Raw genomic sequence first — 23,967 nt, forward strand, 5'->3', positions numbered from 1 at the left:
AAATAATAATTATTTGTAAATTACACATTCGATCCAATATTTTAAAATAGCAAAACTTAGTAAGTTGTTGGAAATTTTCAGCTTCGTATAAAATTAAAGGTGAGTTTGGATCTAAAATAAAATTCTCTAGTAAAATACAGGAGAATCATTAGAATATGCTCTCTAAATCGGAAGTGTCCAATAAGTGTAATTTATGATGTTACTCAACAACAACGACAATATAAATTAAAAAATAAAAAGTCGTAAAGGCAAAAAGAACCATAGATCCGGCGTTATTCATGCATCCGGACAAGGGAACCCTTGCTCGTTCCAATCTTTATTCTGGTATTCAGGTAAGGGTGCTTTTTCTGGCATGCTCATCCGACGATTCTCTTGTGCCGAGACACCCAAACAAGTTTAATATGAAAGTAGTTTGAGGCTATTGCTAGTGAGGTCATGACTAGCTGTGAGCTCATTGTCAGCGAGCTCACCTTGATATAACTATACATATTACTTTAAGGATAGTCTGCACAGCACTAAACTACTGGTCGAGAACCTCTGATTTAGGCTTTATGTTTAATAATCCACTATTATTTCACAAAACTAATGAAGATGAATCTAGGCATATATATTATACATATTTATATTAACTGGCCAAGTGGGCCGAGTTTTTGAGTAAAATTTTAACTATTATCATTATATTTACAAGTTAGATTCCTTGACAGTCTGAAGAGGTTGATATTGCTTATGGTCGGAATCAGCCCATTGTCACGCCCGAAAAAACTTTTCTTTTTCCAGATGTTAAGTAAACGAAAGTTAAGTATAAATCTCTAAATATTTAAGCATATTTAATAAGGTAGGCAAACACACTCTCAAATATTCTTATGAAAAATTCCATCTCTGTCGTCAAGAAGCTACAAAAGCTACAACATAATCGGTCACCTTAGTAGTCACTTAGGACTAGCACAATTATTTATAGAAATTTATAATACTTGTGTTTAATTTATATTCTTTTTGCAGATATCAAGCGGTTTGACCAGTATCTTATTTACAGGGTTACCATAAAATTGTATTTGTCTTGGCATTGGCACTGATTTTTGAAACAAATGTCACAAATACAACTTCTTTATATTTGTTTTCTTAGTCGCTTTCAATGGTAAAAAATTTACTGATTGTCTAATTGAAGTATTAAACAGCAATTCTTTTTTCGTTAAAGCGATTTACAATTTATTTAAAATTTATATTTTTTAGAAAATACAAATTTTTCCTTAAAACTACTGCAGAGTAACGACAGTAATAAATCTCATCTCTTTTTATTCCCTCAAAAAACTGTTTAATAATCAACCGCAAAAACAAATAATAAAATAAGAAAGTTCTAAGTTCGGGTGGAACCGAACATTTTATACTCTTGCAACTTGCAAGGATCAAAGTCCGGGAGATTACTTTAGGTGTTGGCAAAATTTTATATTTAAGAAAGTATTTATCCAATTCAACCCATTTTTGACAAAAAAGACATACTATTAACGAGAGTTTAATTTTGGTTGCGAGAGTATAAATATATTGAAATATGGTAACCCACAATATATTTGTTTAAATGTGTTGACTCACTGACCACTTATTCAAAAGCTGAGTTGTGAACGGCCGTTTAGCCGAGTTGCTTGTTCATCTTCAGTAGTTCCAAGCGCTGTCATCGTCTTCTCCTTCCATTAACTGTAAAAGCTTAAAGCACATAATAACAATTAAAGATGCTTAACATAATTTGGAGTTTAGTGATTATACTGCTGTGTTCTGGGGCATATTCATTGTATTACTTACCATTCCATGTTTTTGTCTTCGACTTCCTAAATTATTTTAAAGTTCAAAATACAAGGAAATTAATAGGTGTGAAATTTTAAGAAAAGAAAGAGAAAGAGCACTTCATTTCATCGTTATTTTAAAATTTATGGTTACTGTTTATTAACGCATTGTATTGAAAATAAATATACCAAAAGATAATACTTCATATGAGTATAGATAGGAAATTCACTTTCAAATGAAACAATCATCTATATATTGAAAAAGAAAATTAATATTAAATAATATTGTATGTTGAATGCGAAGCATTTATAATAAACATTAATGTTCGGGTCAATACTTCTGCTGGCGCTCATATACCTAATATACAGATTTTCGAACTTCCGGTAGACTTTTTACCGTATATATTGGTCAATATGTGAGATATCTCAGGAAAATTATGTGAACGTTCAATATTGGATAGGTGGAAACTTAAGTTCTGCCCTTCCTTACTTGTTTTGGTTTAACTGCTTTTGATATAACTCACTGATACAATAAAGAATCATATTCAGAAAAATGTTATTAACAGTTAGGTCACTAATTAATCCAATTCAAAAAGGTATTGATTAAATATCCATAATAGATACAAGATAGTAAAGTCATAGTTATAATGGCGAAGAGGCTGAGGACCGGAGTTAGTGACGGCTAACAGAAAAAAAGCTCATATAATTCGACATATGAAGCCTTCAATATATGACTACAAAGCAGAGTATCAAATACAATTTATAGTACATAGTTACACAAAAAGAAACTTAACTATACATAATTATATGACTAGATGTGTAGGAAAATGAGGAAACGCGGCCACTATGGCTAAAGAGAATAATTAAAAAAAAACACCTTAAAAATCTGTAACCAAATTCCTCCAGAAGTAGAGCTCTCACGATTCAAGAAAACCGTTACCACTTGCACCTGCAGTCGGCGGTCTGTCAATGAACTTTTGTCATGGGAGCACGTTTAAAGTCGTTATACCATTTTTTTTTACGGTTTTCCTCGAATGGTTGCCCAGCCAAAAACAAGAACCACATCACTGACCGATATTGCTTTTTATCTTAAGTCCTCACACATTCAAAAGAAAATTACAAGTCCTAATCGTCTACGAGAATGTCCGTAAGCAAATTCCCCTTCCGACCGGGGTGACATCATACTTTAAGGCTAAGTACGAAATCGCATCCGTTTAGAACTGCTAATTTAAGCTGATATAAAAATAAAACAAAATTTTTACATTTATTTAACATAGTATTATTATTAGTTCAATCATTAACTTTATTACAAAAGACGTTCGTTCATTATTCAGAAAACATTTTTAAATAAATATGTCTAAATGAATTTGGATGAAAAAAAACTATGTTATTGCTGTTTTCATACATATTTATAAATGCTAATACAATTATAGCGCCCTTAAACAGTTACTTAAATAGTTACGTTCACTTTGAAAACATTGCACTCGGCTTGAGCCCGTCAGGTGATAAAATTACTCGCACTCCAATTTATTGAATTTCATTTAGTAATTTCAGACCCTATTTTGATTTTCTTTTCTATATTGATTAACGTAACGGTTGTTTATTACATTATAAAAATAAAACAAGAGTCAAAATATTGATCTTCACTGAAGCTAAGCTTGTTTGTGGCAACGATGGTTAACGACAACATAGCCAAGCTCACATTTCGGCTCCAATGTTAAAACACTTTGAATAAAGAAATGTAGTTCCCCGGAACTGTTGTTATAATTTGCTTGTGGTTGCTGTATCGGGTGTTGTTGTTGATGATGATTTTGTTGTTGTTGGGGCAGTGAATATGCCTCCGTACACAGCAATATAATTACTAAACTCCAAATAAAGTTACGCATCGTCAATTGTTTTGTTTGCCGAAGCTTTTGCAAATTACCGAAGAAGAAGACGCCAATACCGCTTGAAGTACTACTGAAGATGCGCAAGCTACTCGACTGAACGGTCTCGCACAACTAAGCTTTTAGACTAGCGGTCAGCGAGCTAACATATTGTATTTAAACAAATATTTTTTGGGTTACCACATTTTTTTGACTGTTTTGTCGCTGGATTAAGCGATTTTTAAATAATTTTTTGGTAAAGAATTAAAAAATATTACTTCAATAAATATTGTACAGGGATTTTCGGACTTAATTTATAAAAAAAAAATATTTTAAATATTTTCTATATCTTTATACCCTTAAAAGTCGATTTAAAAGAAAAAGTTGAAATACTTTAATTTACAAAATAAAACCAATTTCCTAGTCGCTGAAAACCAATAAGGAAGAAAAAATGAAAAATCTTTAAAGGAACTCGATTTTAATGTATCCAAAAACGTTCAATTGCATAGCATTTCTGAAATAAAAAATGTTTAAAATCGTCCTCAACGATTTAAGGTTAGATTTTGAACTCACATAGCTTTTGAACGAATCGATATGGCACAAAATCATATTAGACCTAATTATAGTTCGTTAAATTTCGTACAAGAATAATTTGACTATAATTCAAATGCATTAAACATCCTAACAAAATAAGAAAATATTAATGAATTTTGTGGTACATTATACTATATTTATTTCTTATTATTTCCCTATCAGATAAATTTTTTTCAATATATTATTTTTAATTATCACATAGCAAAATCTTGTGTATTCTTTTATACATTTTTATTATATCCACACCTAAGCTAAATTTATTTTTTCGTTTTCCAACTCTGCCCCTTTATTTTACCTAAGACGTTCATGTATTTTCATTTGTTTCTACATTTCATTGTTTTTTCTTTTTACATATAAACAATATTATTTTTCATTTTCAGTATTTCATAAAAAAAATTGTGCTGTTCAATTATAAGACGGTGAAAAATTGAGTAATCCTTTGAAATGGGGACAAATCCATCGCTTTGTAAAATATACAACCTGAAACAGGTGAGTTTTAACAAATTTCTGCGGGATATATAAAATTATAGTTGGAGAGCAGTTTTTCCTCTGCAGAGAAATATATAACAACATATGTTCATATGTGGGTTTAGCTGTAGTTTTAATCCATAAATGTAGGTTGAATTCATTCTAAAACAATGTATTGGCTTAAAGTTTGTTTTTAAATTCGTGAACTTGTGGAAGGAGCCAGAACGGGCCAGGTTTCGACTGAAGAACTCCAGCTATTTTTCAAAAGTTCGATGATCCTTATTTACGAAAAGTAACAGTGTTGTAATATATTTGAGCAATGGATAACTTCTTTGAGCGCCATTGGTGAAGTCCAAAACTTTTAAAACCCCCAATGCATTCAACAGTGCAAGGAAAATTTAGATAGTATCTATGGTATTGGGTAAAAACTGGTTAAAATGGTAGTTCGTGTTAATGAAGCACTTTTTTAGATGGATTCGGTGTTGATGAACGTAAAATGAAGTTGTTCAAAAAAGATGATACTCTAAATGTATTAGATGGAGTTGTCAGACACATTATTCATAAATATTAGGGCATACCAAAGCTTTGTGCAAAATCGGTGAGTCCACAATCCATCGATTCACCGTGTCACAAATCAAATTGGTTAAACTTCGATTTGTTTTCACATCCATCTTATTCTCCGTATCTGATCCCGACGATTTTTTTTATTCCAATCCTCAAACGAATGCTCGATGGAAAGCAATTGCCGAGACTGAGGCTTATTTTGAAACAAAAGACCAAACGTATTGGAAAAATTATTTCGAAGAGTTAAAATATATTAATAAACGGTGCATCGCCAACGATTACAAATATAATGTAATATATAAGGGAATTTGCCTAAAAAATGTGATTTTTTTAAAGGTTATGAACTTTTTAGCCTCTTGGTTGTATATATCAAACTCAATCGTGTATAAACTTTAAGTCTTTGGGAATAAAAAAGCAAAACAGAGCTCTGTAGACGATCACAGAAAGTTAATTTTTCAGCAAAGTTTCAATGAAGAAGATGTTTGGGATACAGACAAACAGTGGCGAGCAGAATTGAGTGCATGTTTACAAAACTGACTTTCATCACCCATAAAAATATAACTACACAAGCAAATCCAAAATGTTTTTTTGTTTTATTTTTATTATTTAATTCGTAACAGTTCAGAAACAATGACTAATGAAAAAAACGAAAGAAACTCGCATAAACTCAATTTTGCGCGTGTTATGGCTTCCAAGTATTTTCGCTTTCTCTCTTCTCTTCTCAGCATAAATCAGCCAGATTCACCGTTATATTTGTTCTTATGCTAAAAATAATTTGTCGATATTTTGAAAAAAAATGAGAAATGGAAAATAATGTTGTGAGGTAAATTTCCAAGAGGCTTTTCATTAGCCAATCGGCGGTGATCGCAGTTCAAAAGAGGCGAAATCTGACTCCCAAACCGCAAGTCGTAGGTCGCAAAAAATTATTGAAGGACTCAGATGCTCAACTAATGACGTCCGAAGTGATCATCATTATCATTAACAAAAAAGTTAGTGAATGGACTGCTAGAAGAGCTCTGTGAGACATCGGATATATTTCAATTGTGAAAAAAACCAAACCTTCATGGTCCGATAAGAATATTAAAGCGCGTTTAAAATTTGTAAGGCAGCATCAAAATTGGACCATTGATGATTGGAAACGTGTTGTCTGGTCTGATAAGTCCAAATTTAACCGTTTTCAGTCAGACGGAAAGCAATACTGCTGGCGTATACCCGGAGAACGTATACAAAGACACCATGTAAAACAAACTGGACTATCTAAGGACTATCTTCAAATTCTGCAAACCAATCTTCCCAATTTTATTGAGAAATGTGCTTATTCAGAACAAGAATTTTTTTTCCAACACGATGGGGATCCGAAGCACACATTATAACTTGTAAAGGAATGGATTGGAAAACAACATTTTAAATTGATGGAGTGGCCAGCACAAAATTCCGACCTCAATCCGATTGAAAATCTTTGGTCAATAGTGAAAAGACGGATCGGGTAGTACGAAGCAGCTCCAACAAACATGAGCAACCTTTGGGATCGTGTAACAGCAGAATGGAGTCGAATTCCGAAAGATATTATTGAAAATTTGGTAGAGAGCATGCCAGACCGCGTAAAAGAAGTCATTTCCAATAAGGGTCTATGGACAAAATATTGAAATCTATTTAGTTATTCAATTTTTTTTAAACGTGTAAAATTGCGTTTATGCGAGATTCTTTCGTATTTTCTTTTAAACTATTACAACTTTTTTAATTTGTTTTTGTTTCTTTACTAGAACTTATGACGAACTAAATAAAAATAATAATAAAAAAAACCAAAAAAAAATTTTGGATTTGCTTATGTGGTTATGTTTTTATGGGTGATGAAAGTCAGTTTTGTAAACATGCACTCAATTCTGCTCGCCACTGTAGGTATTCCAAAAACATAAAGAAGTAAATCACATTTAAATCCCGATTAAGCACAGGGTGTATGAAGAAAGTTTACAGACCTAATGACAAAATTGTTTAAATAAGGTGATTAATACTTAAACAGTATATATAATATTATTAGTAAAAGTATATAAATTTCGACTCGTAGGAAATAACGCTATTTCAAATATCTTGAGACAGGGTAATACTAAGAAGACCTAAAATTTAATTACTTTGAGTAACATAGGAAATTTTTGTCTTCGATTTCTACAATATATTATTTGGTTTTAACTCTAAAATTTTTCCAGCAGGGTATTTAAAAACACATCGTGCTTGAAGCAGCGATTTTGAAGCATAATTTTAGGCACATTTAATCGAAAAAAAGCTAAAATAAGTGTCTTAAATACTAAACAGAACAGATAAATTTATCTACCATTATAGTCATTTGCACATGCTCTTTAATTTTAGGCGCTTTTTTCTATTTGAATACTGAATTTAAAGAACTTTTTTTTTTAATTTTCAAACTCTTGGCTGCTACTTTTAAGACTTTTATCATATTTGTATGGTTTGTTGTAGTTTTACCAAAGAACGTGAGTTCTAGCCATTAAGTAGAATAGGAACATATGGTTTTCATGCGTTTTAGTGCTTCATGGGTGGATGCTGGCGCAGTCGCAATATCCATTTTTCCTGAGGAAATCGTATGAGATTTAGTGAGCTCTTCGCCTTCAGCAAGATCCGTTTACCGCTGTTCACGCAGTAACGTTAAAAAACCTTAGAACCTAGACTACACCGCCTGTTTGAGATTAAGGACACCTCGCATTTCGCATCTCCAAGTGAACTAGCAGGAATATAAAGAAAACGCCTAAACAGATTTGTAGTGGTTTCAAGGTGCTTTATCGTGTTGTGTTGTTTTGGTTTCACAAAGGACAGTCTTTAGCAGTACAAGTGTGATTTCTATCTTAATGATCAGCTGTTGAGTTTAATCTAACCTAACTTAAGTCGGCATACAAATATTCTCATCAGGACCGTAGAGACAAAACCGGAGTCCGGGGATGATTGTAGTAAATTTTTTGCAAAAATTGGTTGCAGGACACTGAGCCTCTGAGAATTCCATTCTCAAATGGTATTGTCTCCGATCTCAACTCCCCCGCTGCTTTACTGCGCAGATAAAAACAGAAGTGAAACTATTAAATAGTGTAAATATAATGTTTAATAAAGGGTGTTTTGTTCACTGTTCACGCACACGACTTCACATAATCACGACGCGAGATAATGCGCTCACCAAAAGTTTCCTTAAATAAATTGATTGTTTCGTTGGCTGTATTGGCATGTAGCGCTGTCTTGTTGAAACCAAAGATCGACCACATCAATATCCTCCAATTCAGACACGAGAAAAGCATTAATTATGACTCTATAGCGTTCACCATTGACTGCAACATGATGCCCGGGTCATATGGCACATCAAACAGTGACTTTTTGAGGATGTAACGGCGTCTCAACAATGGCCTGTGCATTATCACACTCCAATTGCTACAATTTTGTTTATTAACGTACCTTTTCAACGAAAAGTAAGCTTCGGTGCGCACTGTATGGCGTCTCTGAGGATGCCCATTATTCACTGAAATAAACGTGGTACAAAACCGATCCACAGTTGCTTAAGTTATCCACAGCGATTATGTCGCCCAAATATTGCATGCAGCAGGCGATGAGTCTCGCGAACCGAACCGCACGATTTGCAAACGTTGTTCCGGAGTAAGTCCTTTAATTATGAAATGCCAAATAATGTGTGACTTTATTTAAGTAACATCTGTCAAAAAAAACCCAATTCTGAAAAAGTATTGCCTCACTGAAAACCACACGTCTTAAAAAATACCCGTTATACAAGTAATACTTGTATAAAAAAAAAATATGATCATATACATAGCATACATGTGTTGCGAAACAAACCTCCTTTTTTATATATATATTTTTTTAGTGCTATAAAAACCAGACATATATAGTGTATCGCTAAATATGTATGTATATCAGTGGGAATGAACTTATTAATACGCATTAGCACTTTAAATACTCTTACGTACGCGCTTTCACTTGTTTTGATAGAACAGAACTTTCGTAAATAAAAGTTAGGCTCATAAAATCTTCCATATCTGTGGGGTCATTAAGATTATTGGCAAGATATTATTTGGAAATTTGATTTTAAGTAAATATAGCTAACATTTATTTATATATTTGTTCATATTTTGTAAGAATTTAAGAAGTATCGAAATATTCCACACTCGGGGTTTGCGTAAACAATCTGAAAATTGGCGCAGTTAATACACAGAACATTACATATTAGCAACTGTAAGCCCCATATTCTGCTACTATTGTATTTATTGTTCCACCAACACCGACAAATTCTTTTCTGCTAATAAGGACTAATCCGAAGCCTTTACAGTTCTTTGAAATAACGTCAACAGAGTAAGGTCCCCGCAACATCCTATAACTTAGCGCAGCTATCTACCAGAGGTTATCGAACTCCCTTTCAAATTATTTCATCAAGCCTAACCTAATTTGACATCCGTTTGTATAAAAGAAAAACAATAACCAGATAAATTTATTTTAGCCGGTTCTAAAAAAAATTTACTATTACTTTCGGTGTTTATATTTGTTTTTGTTTTTAACCCTGTAACAGAAAGCAGGATTGTTTAGGCGAATGATAACAATAGCAGTCTTTTCGATTCGACATTTCTCGGCTCGCTATCTTTGTGCGCTGTTCTCTTGTCAAAAAATCCTGGTTCAATTCTAGTTTGTTCGATTCGCAATCTTCTTCGTCGCTTGGCGAATCGGAGACAGCTAATACCTTTCAAGCCTTATGAAGCTTTAAAAGTTTTGCAGCGATAACATTACAATGAATTGTAGACATTCTACGCGTCGATTTCTCACGATCTTCACATGCGTTTGTAACCATATAGACATATACCTATGTATGTGGGCACATATGCCACTATATTTTCAAATGCTGTCGTTTTGTCACCAGAGAAACTTTGCAAATTTTAGCCACAAAGGTTATCAGCAATAACAGCAAACAATGGCAGATCTTCATTTATACTAACGAAACACTAAAGTGAAATGCGCTTAACAATTTTGATTATACGCTTTTAGCAACTTTTAGTATTTCTATTATAAAATCTTCATAGTGGGTTTCACGAAAGCATGTTTCGGTCTACAATGACAGGTGTGTTAATTCTAGATTTTGCATTTTACGTAAATGGTTGGTCGAAAAAGGGAGGCGCAGGACCATTGTTTAAACCTTATCCAGGAACTCAATAGATTTGATAAAACCAAAAAGCTGTCGAATGTCTCTTAAGTTGGAGCATTGGGAGCCGTGGAATATATCTCGTCTCAACCGGCTGAACGCTGGCCTGTGATGACACCTACAATGTCACTAAGTTCCCTTTTTCCCAAAAGTAAACACGTTTTGGCTTAAGTTGCTAGTGATCCAAAACCTGAGGTGTTCTTTTAGGATACACTGCTTCAAACAACCTTTGAGGAGGCTGGATGATCTGGCTCAGCTTAGGGTAACTGTTTTCCGGCTGCCTCCGAGCAGTCCAACTTATCTGCTTTTGCTTTTCGTAATATTCTTATAAGACTGAGTACACAGATAATAATTTCCGAGATTGAGAGCCTAGTTATAGTCTCCAGGCATAACCTAAGGCAGTGAGACTTAGTATTGCACTAGAAGGTTAATGGACTTGCTGGTTAGAACAGAAACCCACTTGGCACCTTCTGAAATTCAACAATTTCGGAATGAAAGACTGAAGAGACCACTGATTTGAGGTTCTTGAGCTTAGTCAAATAACTTGATGAAGGTAGTCAATTGACAGACCGATTTCTTAATACGATTCGAAACGTAGCGAATCAATTCAATAAAGTGTTTACGACTATAAAACACTTAATATAAAATCGTTGATTTCTCCGAAAACCAAGCTCATTTCATAAGATCAACTATATCTATTTTCATTACTTATTTCAGCAGCAACTCTCCAAATTACTTTGACCACATGTTTACATAACTACATGTTTATATAACTACGAACTCTTTGATCAATTTGGAATCCTATAAACCAGAACATTTAAAACTTAAAAGTCCCCTTTCATTTAGTAGGGATAGTCAAGTCACCAGCACTACTATGGCAAATCTTCGACATAGAGAAGGGCGAAATATTCATTTTATTTTCTTTAAACCATTTTCTTTTCACAACAAAAACGACCTTTTTTAGTTACGTGAAATAACGGAGCTATTTTAAATTATGTATTTCAAATCTGTTTATCGACAACCAAGCTATGACAAAACTAACTTTAACTATATAACTGAGGTATACTAATGTTGTAGTACATACATTCATCGACCTGTGTGGGTCTAAACTCTAAACACCAGCCATATAAAACAACTCTTTTTACTTTGTATTTGGAGTTGGAAGCCTGAATATCGGATGCATTCTGAAAAGATAAACAGTTACACAAACAAAGCTCATATAGGGTGATCTATTTCGAGGTTCCCTACTTTTTTAAAGAAAAAATTACAGAAAATTCAAATTTAATAGGGAATGTTTATCATCATTCGAAAGTACATTCTTTGGCATTTATTTTTTGAAGATTATCTCTTTCAAATGTTGGCCGTGCTACGTCTCAGATGGTCCATCCATTGAGTCCAATTTTGGATGACTCATTCGAACATTTCGACTGGTAATTGGCGAATGACACGTGTGATGTTTTGCTCCAAGACCTGAATCGGGATTGCCCGCATAGGCTTTAGACTTTACATATCTCCCCAGGAAAAGGTCTAACGGTGCACAATCGACCGGCCCATGTGGCCAATCGACCGGCCGAAAACGTGAAATTATCTGCACATCAAAGTGTTCTCTCAATAAATCCATTGATTTCAATTTAAGATCTTGATGTAAAATGCGCCAAGTCAATACATACGTCAGTCCGAGTTGCTGCGGACAGCGCTGAATCAATTCTCCAAGGTCTTCGTGTACACTATCAGCTACGGTTGCTATATTTTCTTCACTATGTGCTGGACGTGGTCTATTCGGTCGAATATTATCCAACAATGAATGCTGGGTCTCAAGATGGGTGATGGTGTTGCGAATGGTACGCCCAGTAGGCCGATTATGTTGACCATAAGTTGAGCGAAGCGCGCGAAACACAGTCTTTACAGAATGTGAATTTTCGTAATAAAGTTAAACGATTTGTAAACTTCTTTCCATGATATAATGCCAAACCATAGTAAATTGATAAAGGTACCTTTATTTTGAATTGAAGAGCTGTGGTTTGGGGTGAGATCGATATTAGCCTTACCAACAAGAATCTTAAACAAACTATTTGAAGCTCAATATCGAATAACTTACCCTAAAAAGCAAAAATCACATTGATAGGATAGATAAGATTAGGTAGAAAGGACATTCATCCTAAACAATGAATCTCACATGGGCACATATTTGTCCTTTGTGTTACCCACCAACTCCTACAAATGGACGAAGCTTACCACAAATTTGTTAAGGCAGGTAATATTAATCCCACATCGATGGGTTTGCCGAGAAAGTGACAGCTTGTCACTGACAAGATGATTCCACTTCGTCTTACTCCATACAGATTTCTCAAAGAGCGTTCGACAAAATATTTAGCCGCACCGCGTGTGAATCTATTGGACAGGATCCAGTCATATATAGTATTTCCTTTAACTTCGGTTGTAGTGTAGGACCAGGGTCCAGTAAGAACACCTACAAATGCGGCTAGAGTGACCTTGCTAAGAGCAAGAATTCAGAGGACCTCTTGTGATTCACACTGAAATCTGGAAGAGCTCACTGAAAGTCCAAAGGTTCAGCAATAAAATGCAAGAGGGCATTGAAAAACCAACACGCTTCCAATCGGATAAAATTAGGGTAAGGGTGCCGTGCCTAGCAAGCTCATCGGCAGGGATAAAAAGATGCCCAACTCTAATGCCATTGGAAGTGAGAGCGTAAACATGAACTTTGACCGTTGAGTTGAGTTCTAAGGAGGTTTTGTCGTTTTGCAATTGGAAAAAAAGGGATGGGCAGATTGAAATTCTTCCAAAACAATATGTGAACGGAGAGATTTGTTGCAGTTGTTCATGATCACTAACAAAAATTGTAAAACAATGAAAATGTTATAAAAAAACTATCTCACACTGAAATAAGTTGGGCATCCCTATATCCCTATCATCGGTTTTGCAGGTACCGGCGATTCCGCTGTGAATAAAATTGGAGTTTTTTGGGTGGGAGCTACCACCAACACGACGACGATGGTCAGCGAGGTATATTAATCGTGTACATACCACGTACAAGTATATAATTATTTGTGTTTATTAATGATCTTTAATATTTATTTTGCAAGCGCAACCTCAGATAGGTAGACAAACAAATCTTGTTTATACATTTTCTTTAAACGAAAAGCTATTGATCCCTTTAAAGACTGAGTTACTCCTTACTGATCTGATTTGCTGTTCTGCATTGCTATGGACCATGGAACGCCGCGTCAAACACTTACATCCGTCAACATTTTGTAATTTTCCACTATCATTGATACTACCGCCGTCTGCCTAACATATACATATACACTCATACTACCAACAATCATAAGTCGATCAAGTGAAGCGGTCGTTGATGAAAATGCCTACACTGTAAGAAGTTAAAAGAAAATATTTAAAAAATTTAAGTTTTCGTTCAATCTAAAAAATTTTTACTGTTTAAGAATATTTCGGTAAGAATAAAATAAAATAAAAGTAAAAGTAGTAAAAACACAACACTCTGCTCTATAGTTTCACTTATATAGTCATCATCTTAAAGCTAATGTAACGCTCATATTATATAATATAATCCTTGAGCTGTAGGCATAGAAAGTAAAAATCTCTTAAAACCAATCCTGTAGATAAAAACTTTTGCGTGCGCTCCAATAGCTGCCACACAAAATACCATATATCTATACATATATGGAAATATATTATACAAATGCTTACCCACTGATAACCTCAAAATTCGAACCGTACTTAAATTATGAACGCTTCAACAAAATATAGGCATATCATAACGGAATACTAATTTCTATTTTTGCGCGTTTCATATTTCTCTGTGAGTTTTTCCTGTATTCCTCAGTGCTTATCAGTAACACCGTCAAACTGCGAGAGCGAGTTCTTTCCTTCTAATTGAATTGTGCGCATCTTCGATTGGCGTGGTTGGGCTTAGCGATTAGCGCGCAGGCTTTTAAATACGCCTAAAGCTTGAGTTCGCTTTCAGCGCTACTTTCATATACTAAGCGTTTACTTATTTAAATTGTAAATATATATTATCTCTAGTTTTGGAGAGGCGCCTATATATAGCGAGCATTGCACGAGTCCAAATTTGGTCTCATAATCGTTTATCTCTCCCAAGCCGCTGCGGTTGTGTCTTGCAAGAAAATGAAACTATTGATTCCTAAATGAATTTAACAGCAATAAATGCATATAGTCTAATCAAATCTTACGAACTATCAGTTTTATACGGAAAACAATTAGATGATAATAAACTTTTAGTTCGGCTTTCTACAAATAGAGCGATTTTTGCGTTTTTCGTCTAATGAAAACATTCGAAATCCAGCTTTGACGACGAAAGGTTTAATTTTTAGTAATTCTATTATGACAATAACGGTTTGTGTACACATGGGAATAACGCAAATTATTTCAACTGTGATAAAATGGAAATTGTGCAAATAGTTATGCGCAAATAATGAAAAATATTAGTAAATAATAAATAATTGATAATAATAATATAAAGCAAGCTAACAAAAAACATAAAACAAATAACTACTTTAACTTTGGGAAAAATTTAATGAATGCGTAACAATATTTTTTAATAAAAATAACTAAAAGTAATTGTGAAAATTGAAAGGTAAAAATTATAGCTGCTGCATATGTATTAGTTTAAGTGTGTGAAAATATGATAGACAATAAAAAAGGGTCATGGTGTTAAAAAATAACATGTTGGAATGACGTTCTAAATTTTTTTTTAATAAAAAAAAACTATATTTACAACAAAGTTTAATAGAAAATTCAAAAAAAAAACAGAAAGCATTTTAAATTTAAAATAAAATTTTTAATAAGACTTAAAAAATTTAATTTTTTATAATACAAGTTAAATAAAAATGAAAAAAATTTATATTAAGAAGTTTATTCTAAATTTTTTCAATAAAACAAACATATATTAACAAAACAAAATGTTATAAAAAATTTAAAAATTAAAAGGTAAAAAATTAAAGTCCTTAATAAAAAATTTAAAAAATTCAATAAAAAATCTAAGCATTATAGACTATAAGAAAAAATATTTTTTTTATAATACAAATAAAAAAAAACAATATACATGAAAAATATATAATACTAACAACATTGCTTCTCAGAAAAATAGTTTGTGATAGATAAAAAAAATTATAAATATTTTAAAACCGTGCCTTTCGAAAAAAAGTATGCTATTAAAAGATGAACAAAATTATATATGAAAAATAAATATTTTCTTGAATATTGTTTCAAGCGAAACTTAATTTTTTTATTTTTCCAATAAAAAACAATGTTTAACTTTAAAATATTTAGAAATTATATGTTCAAAAATATAATTGTTAAAATATTTTATATTCAAAAATAAATTTAAATTTTTATAAAAAACAGAAATACCACAACCAAATTTGAATCAACCGATCACGAGCGAAATATATGAAAAAATGCGTTATCAGGCATTTTGACCTCACGTTGCGTGATAACAACAATGTTTTACTAAGCAAATAACAAATAATTTCATAGTCTAGCATGTTTTTATTTGAAAATTGGCATTTCCGCCACCAGCCGAAAGATTCAATCGAAATATTAAGGGTATTTACACAATTTTCGAAAGTTCGTCACGTGTTTAAATCTGCTCACGTGTGCACGTAGGAGTACTTTACTAACAGTTCGTAGATTCATATGAAACACTACTGCAGATTTGAAAGTAATTCATATTAGCTAGCTTCAATATATCACAACTTGGAACATAGTGAATCGAACAAACAACTAGTCTAAAACACTTAATCAAATACTCTCTCATATTAAATGCAATGCTTTCTGGCTTTCACATGAGAATTTTTTGAAAAGAGAAGAGAGCTCAAACATAGAGAGTGCTCAAGTAGCGAATAGAAATCGTCGTATTTATACGGTTGAAGTGGATTAAAATTTTGTTATAACACCAAGTAGTTTCCCACCCTAAATAGTTTTAAAATTGCTGGCGAGTTGAAAAATCTCTAACGCTGATAACGCCAAGCGTTTTCGTTTATGTAGCGTCTGTTGTTAAATGGAAATTTTAGAAATTGTTATATATATTTGTACATATTTATATATCTTCATATATATAACCAATTTAATTTTTTCAAAAAACATCTCTTTATTCAAAAATTAAATTTGACGCATTTAAAACTTTTTAGACTCATACAAAATTGCTTATCATTTCTGCCGTCTTCGTTGATAGAAGACAATATAAATCAAGATCAAATAATTAATGACCTTGTTTGTTCAAAAGAATAGCCTTGAGGTTGCTTTTTATACCCTTGCAACATGTTGAAACAGAGTATAATAATTTTGTTCACCTAACGGTTGTTTGTAACCTAAAAATAATCGAGTCAGATAAAGGGTTATATACATATATATACTTGTATAAATGATCAGGATGACAAGACGAATTGAAATCCGAGTCAGACTGTCTGTCTGTCTGTGCAAGCTGTAACTTGAGTGATAAAAAAAATTAGGACGAGTTCGAAAAGTTCGTAGCCCATAAAACGCCATTAAACGAAAACATATAAAGTGATATAACTAAACACTAAACCAATATATTGAATTGTAACTGTAGCACGAGAGATCGCATTAGCAAGTACCACCTTTGGGCTAAACTTTTTTTACATATATCCTAAACCACTTAAGCTACAATAACCAAATTAGGACGAATTCCTTAAGCATCCCTATCGACAGTATAAAAACGATGAAATCGGATTATAATCCCGGGCTCTAACCATATAACGGTTTTGTTAAAAACTGCTAAAACGCGATAAATCAATAATTAAATGCATCGATTGGCGTGGCACTGCCCACATTTAGCTGAAGACACATATCTCGGGACCTGCTCCACCGATATTAACCAAACTGGTGGGTTGCATTACCATGACATTCGTATATTCCTGTGAAAAAATGGGCGAAATGGAACTACAACCACGACCACTTCTTATATACATAACATCTTTAAATTCCATCTGATTATTTCTCTTTCCAGTACACAAATAAAGCACTAATGACTATATTCGGATACAACTTTGCACAAATAGTGCCTTTGAGGTATGCCATCGCGGGTCTAAAAATCATCAAAATCGAACTATAACTGTTCAAACCCACATACCGAATGGTTGACTTTTAGTAGAAAATCTCGGTCAATCTAAGAAAGATATTTCTGGAATTCGGCGAAAATGTTTCTTTGTTAATAATAAAACCTTTTGTCAAAAATGGGTTGAATGGGTCAATACTTGTCTTAGCCTCTATATGCCTAACATGGTACACGGATTTTCGAACTTTCAGTTGATTTTATACCACATATATCGGCCAATGTGGGAGTTATTTTAATGAAATTGAGAAAGCGTATTTCTCTAATGACAGTGTGTGCTTAAAATGGATAAAATTCGGCGAGCTTTGGCCTCCATATAACTGATATTCACGATTTCGAAACGGCCGGCTGACTTTACTCCATATATGTGAATATTTATATTTATATATTTATAAATGTAAATGCTTATATTTATAAAATTGACCTTTATAACTTTTCAAAATAAGTTAATATGTTGTCGATTACAACATTACCAAAACCTGTATTTAGCCGACTTTGAGCCTTGCAAGTTGCAAGAGTATGAAATGTTAGGTTACACCCGAACATGGCGCTTCCCTACTTGTTTTGCTTTTGGTTTGAAAATGGCCTTAGTCTGATTATCTGTACAAAAATTTAAATATAATCAAATATTTTACCAGATATACTGATTACCTCCGTTTGCTATTTTAAATCGCTGTATTTGTGTCGAAACTGTGTAAATATGTTTAATATTTATCATAAAAAATCTCAAAAATAAAATTATGTTGCATTTATACATATAAAAGTAAATATTTGGTTGAAAAAATATTACAAGTTTATCAAAATCACTGTTGTTTAATATTATATTTCTAAACTGGTCGACTTTGAGCAGATACACATCTAAGTAGTTTTAGTTAAAGCGAGTCGACTGATGGTAAACAATTTTTGTTCCAAAACATGTCCAAACACCCCGAAAAATTAAAAGATAATTCAACAATTCAAACCCTAAGTGCTCTTGATTAACAATACAATAGTGCAATTAACTAATTGCCCGACATGCAACTCTGTAAGTGTCTTCAATGAGGGGAGAAAGACGTTTATTTGGTGAAATAATCAAAAAAATGAATTGAGTTCTTGACTACCTAAGTTAATGGTCTTCTTTAAAAATGGTATCATTATGCTACATAAAATCTTTACTTTTTTATAATTTATCATTTAAGGGTTTGAGACAATTATTAAGCCATGAATATATAATTACGAATAATATTCTAGATATATATTATATATATTTATATATGTAAATATATACTTAAAAATGTTTACTTATCATCTCCATACACATATTAATCAACATTACAGGCTCCTCCAGACAGTGCCCACTTACAGAATTTAGTTCCGGTAAACAGAGCGCATATAGTGATCATGGCGTTCGATTTTGTGGCAGGTTGCCTCGGTGGTAAGTACACAATAATATTAAATTCAACATCAAAAAGGAGATCTACCAATTGGTCCGAATTAACCAATTAACTACAATAAATCAATAAAAAAATAATAATAATAATATGAAAATATCGGCTGAATCCCATCATGATAACCATCCAATTCTTAATTATGGTGATTTTTGCAACCTACAAATTGATCATTACGAATTGATCGATGTATAAAATACACAATAAGTGAAATAGTATTATCATTTTAATTCAAACAGATACCGATCTCTTTTGATAGCAAATTTATTAAATAATTTATACCATTGACAAAAGATCCAAAGATTCTTGTTGCACAAATTGAAAGTTTTCTTACCATGGAACTCTTGGAAGCCTGCAACACAGGCAAGCAGCTCTACATCTGAGACCTTGAAGCCAATATAATGGAAATGTTTACTATCTTTACCAGAAACTGACACGTTGCAATGAGACTTGGCTTCAAATTCCTATTTGACATCCTTCCGGAAACATTGGGGGCTCTAAGATTAGTGAATACGCTATGAAAGTCCAGATGACTTAATTCCCCATCTAAATGGGATAGAAAGTGAGCTATTGGTTTTTAGTAGGCATGTGTTTAAAAGTGGGCAAGACTGTACTCAAATCACTAAATCCATCAATCTAAAGATATAATGTACTCACTTTTCCACTTGCGTAGATCACTTTAAATTCTAGCATAGTATCCAATTCCAAGACTGAACCAACTAAAACGGTCGATCTATCTTGACCATATATATTGATATGATCAGATCGGTCTAAAATCTAGAAGTCACAAATTGAACTGCTCCAGTTTCCTCACCATTAGGATCTTGATGCAAAACCTAATCTAAACAAAATCGGAAGTTTCGCGTGAAAAAGTCCTCAGCGAATTATTTCTTAGGACTTTATAAGTATTTTAGTACCAATACTCTTTCAATTAACACTTTAATCTGAGAACTTAATGCAGTTTCTTTCCCTTTTACAATGTTTTACCGAAAAAGTTGCAAGCTGGACCCCTTCGTTAGATATCTATATTTGAAACATGTTCCGGACGGTTTCTTCGGGATCAATAGAAAACTCCTATCCTCTTTTCCATGTGTAACCATATTAGTATTGCCTACTGATGGTCCAAACGATGCAATAGTTAAGTCAATATAATAATTAAAAACTAAGAGTTACTGAGAGAGATAAGCTCTGGTAGACTGGCCCAGTACGATTTAACAACAATTCAGGGCTGAGAAAGTGTTTTTTCTTTTCACTACATATTTTCTCCTTCAATTATAATTTCCAGGCTGTGCAGGTGTTTTAGTCGGTCATCCATTCGATACAGTCAAAGTTCATCTACAGATGCAAGATGTTAGGAACCCTATATATCGTGGCACCTTTCATTGCATATCATCGCTAATTCATACGGATGGCGTTAAAAGTTTATACCGCGGCATGTCCAGCCCACTGATGGGTATAAGTGTTGTTAATGCAATTGTATTTGGTGTATATGGCAATGTACAGCGACAAATGGTGGACTCAAATTCATTATACTCACATTTCATAGCTGGTTGCGTTTCGGGTTTTGCGCAGAGTATAGTGTGTTCACCAATGGAATTGGCTAAGACGCGTATGCAATTACAACATATGGATCCAAAAGCTCCTCAATTTAAAAGTCCTATTCAATGTATAAGACATATAATACAAACAGACGGGTTTAAAGGAGGATTTCGGGGTTTGGGAATGACAGCGCTCAGAGATGTACCAGGTGGGTAAATTGTATTTTTAAGTGGAAATATATTATTCGAACTAATACTGCGTAGATTGAGTAGTGCTGATAAAAACTACTCTTCTTCAACGAAGGTAAGGTTATCTTCATTCGATAGTGGGTAATCCTAATGGTTCCATTTTGTTGTTAAATTGATTCTGTGTGTTCAAAGTAACATGATAACGAGAGAATTGTGAGTCTAAATAATCCGAAGAGGGGGTAATATAATATTTCCGGACTATGAGGACATACCTCCACAAAGCATAGGAAATAAGCGTTAAGCCTGTAGGACAACCAATGAGATTTAGCCGAAGTATGATAATACAAAACTTACAGTTTCCATGACTCTGGATTTCACGTCATCGAAACTGATCTTGATTTTCATGCGATTTATCGGCAGCATTTTTCAAAATATAATACCGCAGCTACGATAAGAACAAAGCTAAGACAGTTGTAAATAGACCTAGATGCAATATAAGCAAACTCATAGACCGAACCGGGGTGCACTGGAACGTTTGGAAGCCTGCAACGAAGAAAACAGTTCTACATCTGCAACCTTGAAGCCAACTTCGAACGAAATTTTAATTGCATCATAAATATTTCTTAAATTCTTATCTGACATCCCTTCCAAACCATTCTGGACTTTACGAAGAGTGAATATGCTAAGATCGTCCAGATGACTTAGTTGGCCATCTAAAAGAGATAGCAAAAGAGTTATTTCCTAGTTTATAGTTAATATGTGTTCAAAAATAAGCAAAGCAACTGAGAAATCGGTAAACAAAGATGTAATGTACTCACTTTTCTTCTTTGGCAAATCACTTGAAATTCTAACCATGGTAGCTATTACCAAGACTGAACCAGCTAAAAATGGTTAGCATGTGGAATATTCCATGGCTTTTATAAGGCAATCCTTAAGACGAGTTTACAGTAAATACTTCCAGATCTAAAACCAGATTGACTCAACGATGAAATGAGATTTTAAGGCGTAAGTTTAGCACCGAGCTTAGATAAAGAATTCAGAAGTCCTAAAGTTTCTTCAGATATAAGAAATAGCGTGAGGAAATCGTAGATGATTTAATATTAACTTTATTCAACGCCGTGATGCAAGCGCGATAGACAGTTCGTCGAGATAAAATTTAAAATAATATAATAGTATAATTGCTATCATCCATAGTTATTAACAACTACCTTCTCTTCTCAAGGTTTTGCCGCCTACTTTGTAAGCTACGAATGGTTCATGTCGTTAAAAGAAAAACCGAGCATTCCACACGCTCTAACTGCCGGCGGGTTAGCCGGTATTGCTTCATGGCTCGTATCCTACCCTACGGATGTAATTAAGACGCTGTTGCAAGCAGATGGTATGAGTTCAGCACCCGTCTACAAAGGCGCTTGGGATTGTGCGGTCAGGAATTATCATAAAGATGGACTACATTTCTTCTTCCGCGGTCTCAACTCAACTATAATACGTGCGTTCCCCGCGAACGCCGCCTGTTTCTATGTGGTCGCTTGGATTTTGGGTATGACAAAGCGCGCAAATTTGGAAGTAGAATTACAGACAACCGATCAGTTGGCCATATCGAGGGTACCCATATCGGCGGAGATGCCTTTATCCTATCTGCATCGATATGACAAAGAGCGACATGAAGTGCGTGAAAAGCGTTATACTATGGTGAAAATTTTACACAGCTTAGGTGCCTTCAATGAAGCCGTCTGCCATTCGGAGATCGAAGATTTAGCGCATGAATTTTATCCAGAAAATGATAATGATTTTAAATATTACGTATTCGAAGATGAACGCATAAAAATAAGGGAACTTTGTGGCGATAATGATTGAGTATACCAAATAAAGTCCGTTATAGCTGACTAGTTGCATTTATATATAATACATACATATATATGTATGCATGTTTGTATATATGTATGAATAGTTATTGTACATATATTTATTTATATTATATACAGAACTATGTAGTGCTAAAGCATAAAATCATCTGTAGTTAGGAATTATGTAAATTAATAAATGTTAAATAGATTAAAATCGAAGACTTTACAAATGAATGCATTCATATTTGAAGTTTTATAAACGAAAAAGGGCAAAATAAAAATTTTTACTATAATATACAACAAAATCATTGTATTCCTCTTTGTATTTTACAGATTTATATTATATACAAGTATTTAAAGCACAAGAGCCTCTTCCGAGTTTACGAAGTTTTCAAATAAAATGTTTTTTAAATTGATTTATGCGTCCAAAGTTGATACTTAAGTGAAGTCAATGAGGGTTTATGTCAAGATACATATGTATATTTGTTCAAACTAAGTCTACAGTTAGCTTGTGCCACGAGTTTTTAAGCAAAAGTTCAGTTCATCCATACAACGGCCGTATGTTTTCAACAATGTGATAGAACAGGGCACTCTAGTAGTATTACGAGCTTTAAAATTCTGAAGCAGAAACTTATCGAATGGATTGTATAAAAATTAGAATTCACAAATAAGTTGCCGCTATGTTAAAGACACCGAAATTTACAACTCATTGCCGAAATAATAATAACATATATAATATGGAATGGACTTTTCATAAATTGTACTACCTAAACACAATCTTCATATAAATAAAGCTTAACACGGAAGTGCTCGGAATACACTCCAAGAAAAGATTACATACCGGTGATGTAAAAATTAAAATGTCGAAACAGTTAGCAGTTCATTTCATTTCTTTGTTTTAAGTTCTTTTAATATGTTAGATCTGGGTCTTATTTGCTTATACTTTTCCTATACGAAAGTTTGTATCACCCAAAAGAAACGTCGGAGACCCTATAAAGCATAAAATTAAATGATCGGCGTGACGAGCTGCGTCGATTTAGCCCGTCTGTCCATCTGCATATACGCGAACTAGTCCCTCAGCTTTTGCGATATCGCTCTTAAAGTTTTTGCTCTCACCAATAAGCTATTTTTTTTTTGTCAAAATCGCCGATATCGAACTACTAGCTTCTGGTTACCTCAATTAATGCAGTGATATTTAAGGAACATAACATGAAAACTTCACAGAGATCGTACCTACACTTGCAACCATGCAACAAAATAAAATTGGTGTAAACACACGAGCAAATCGAAACATGCTCAAACCTCTGCCTACGAAGAACACTCAACTCGTCGACTTCGAGCTCTATGGCAACGAGCAACTCGTACTGGGTGCTGTTT

The 23,967-nt window shown here is 33.4% G+C and overlaps 1 protein-coding gene and 1 long non-coding RNA gene across 3 annotated transcripts; one reads left to right on the top strand and one right to left on the bottom strand.

Annotated features, from left to right (window-relative positions):
* Nucleotides 1–4,601: 4,601 nt before the first annotated feature.
* Nucleotides 4,602–22,895, top strand: LOC106616751 (mitochondrial basic amino acids transporter). 2 transcript variants are annotated; one of them, XM_014233602.3, is made up of 4 exons: nt 4,602–4,723; nt 18,910–19,006; nt 20,305–20,766; nt 21,969–22,895. In XM_014233602.3, the coding sequence occupies exons 1-4, from the start codon at nt 4,679–4,681 to the stop codon at nt 22,598–22,600; spliced, it is 1,236 nt and encodes a 411-aa protein (XP_014089077.2). In that variant the 5' UTR covers nt 4,602–4,678; the 3' UTR covers nt 22,601–22,895. The 2 variants fall into 2 exon arrangements, with proteins under 2 accessions (XP_014089077.2, XP_014089086.2); XM_014233611.3 differs by lacking the exon at nt 4,602–4,723 and adding an exon at nt 14,799–15,093.
* Nucleotides 13,427–14,453, bottom strand: LOC138856284 (uncharacterized). The gene is made up of 2 exons (XR_011395448.1): nt 14,187–14,453; nt 13,427–13,848 (listed from the first exon to the last, which is right to left on the bottom strand). It is a non-coding gene; the product is annotated as an uncharacterized lncRNA (long non-coding RNA).
* Nucleotides 22,896–23,967: the final 1,072 nt, after the last annotated feature.

This window comes from Bactrocera oleae, chromosome 3, assembly GCF_042242935.1.
Source record: "Bactrocera oleae isolate idBacOlea1 chromosome 3, idBacOlea1, whole genome shotgun sequence".
NCBI lineage: Eukaryota > Metazoa > Arthropoda > Insecta > Diptera > Tephritidae > Bactrocera > Bactrocera oleae.

Bases quoted from the DNA above. Each gene is read 5' to 3' on its own strand.
- LOC106616751 (XM_014233602.3), top strand. From the start codon at position 4,679: ATGGGGACAAATCCATCGCTTTGTAAAATATACAACCTGAAACAG. The intron at 19,007-20,304 runs GTAAGTACACAA...TATAATTTCCAG, and splicing joins TGTGGCAGGTTGCCTCGGTG to GCTGTGCAGGTGTTTTAGTC. The intron at 20,767-21,968 runs GTGGGTAAATTG...TCTCTTCTCAAG, and splicing joins AGCGCTCAGAGATGTACCAG to GTTTTGCCGCCTACTTTGTA.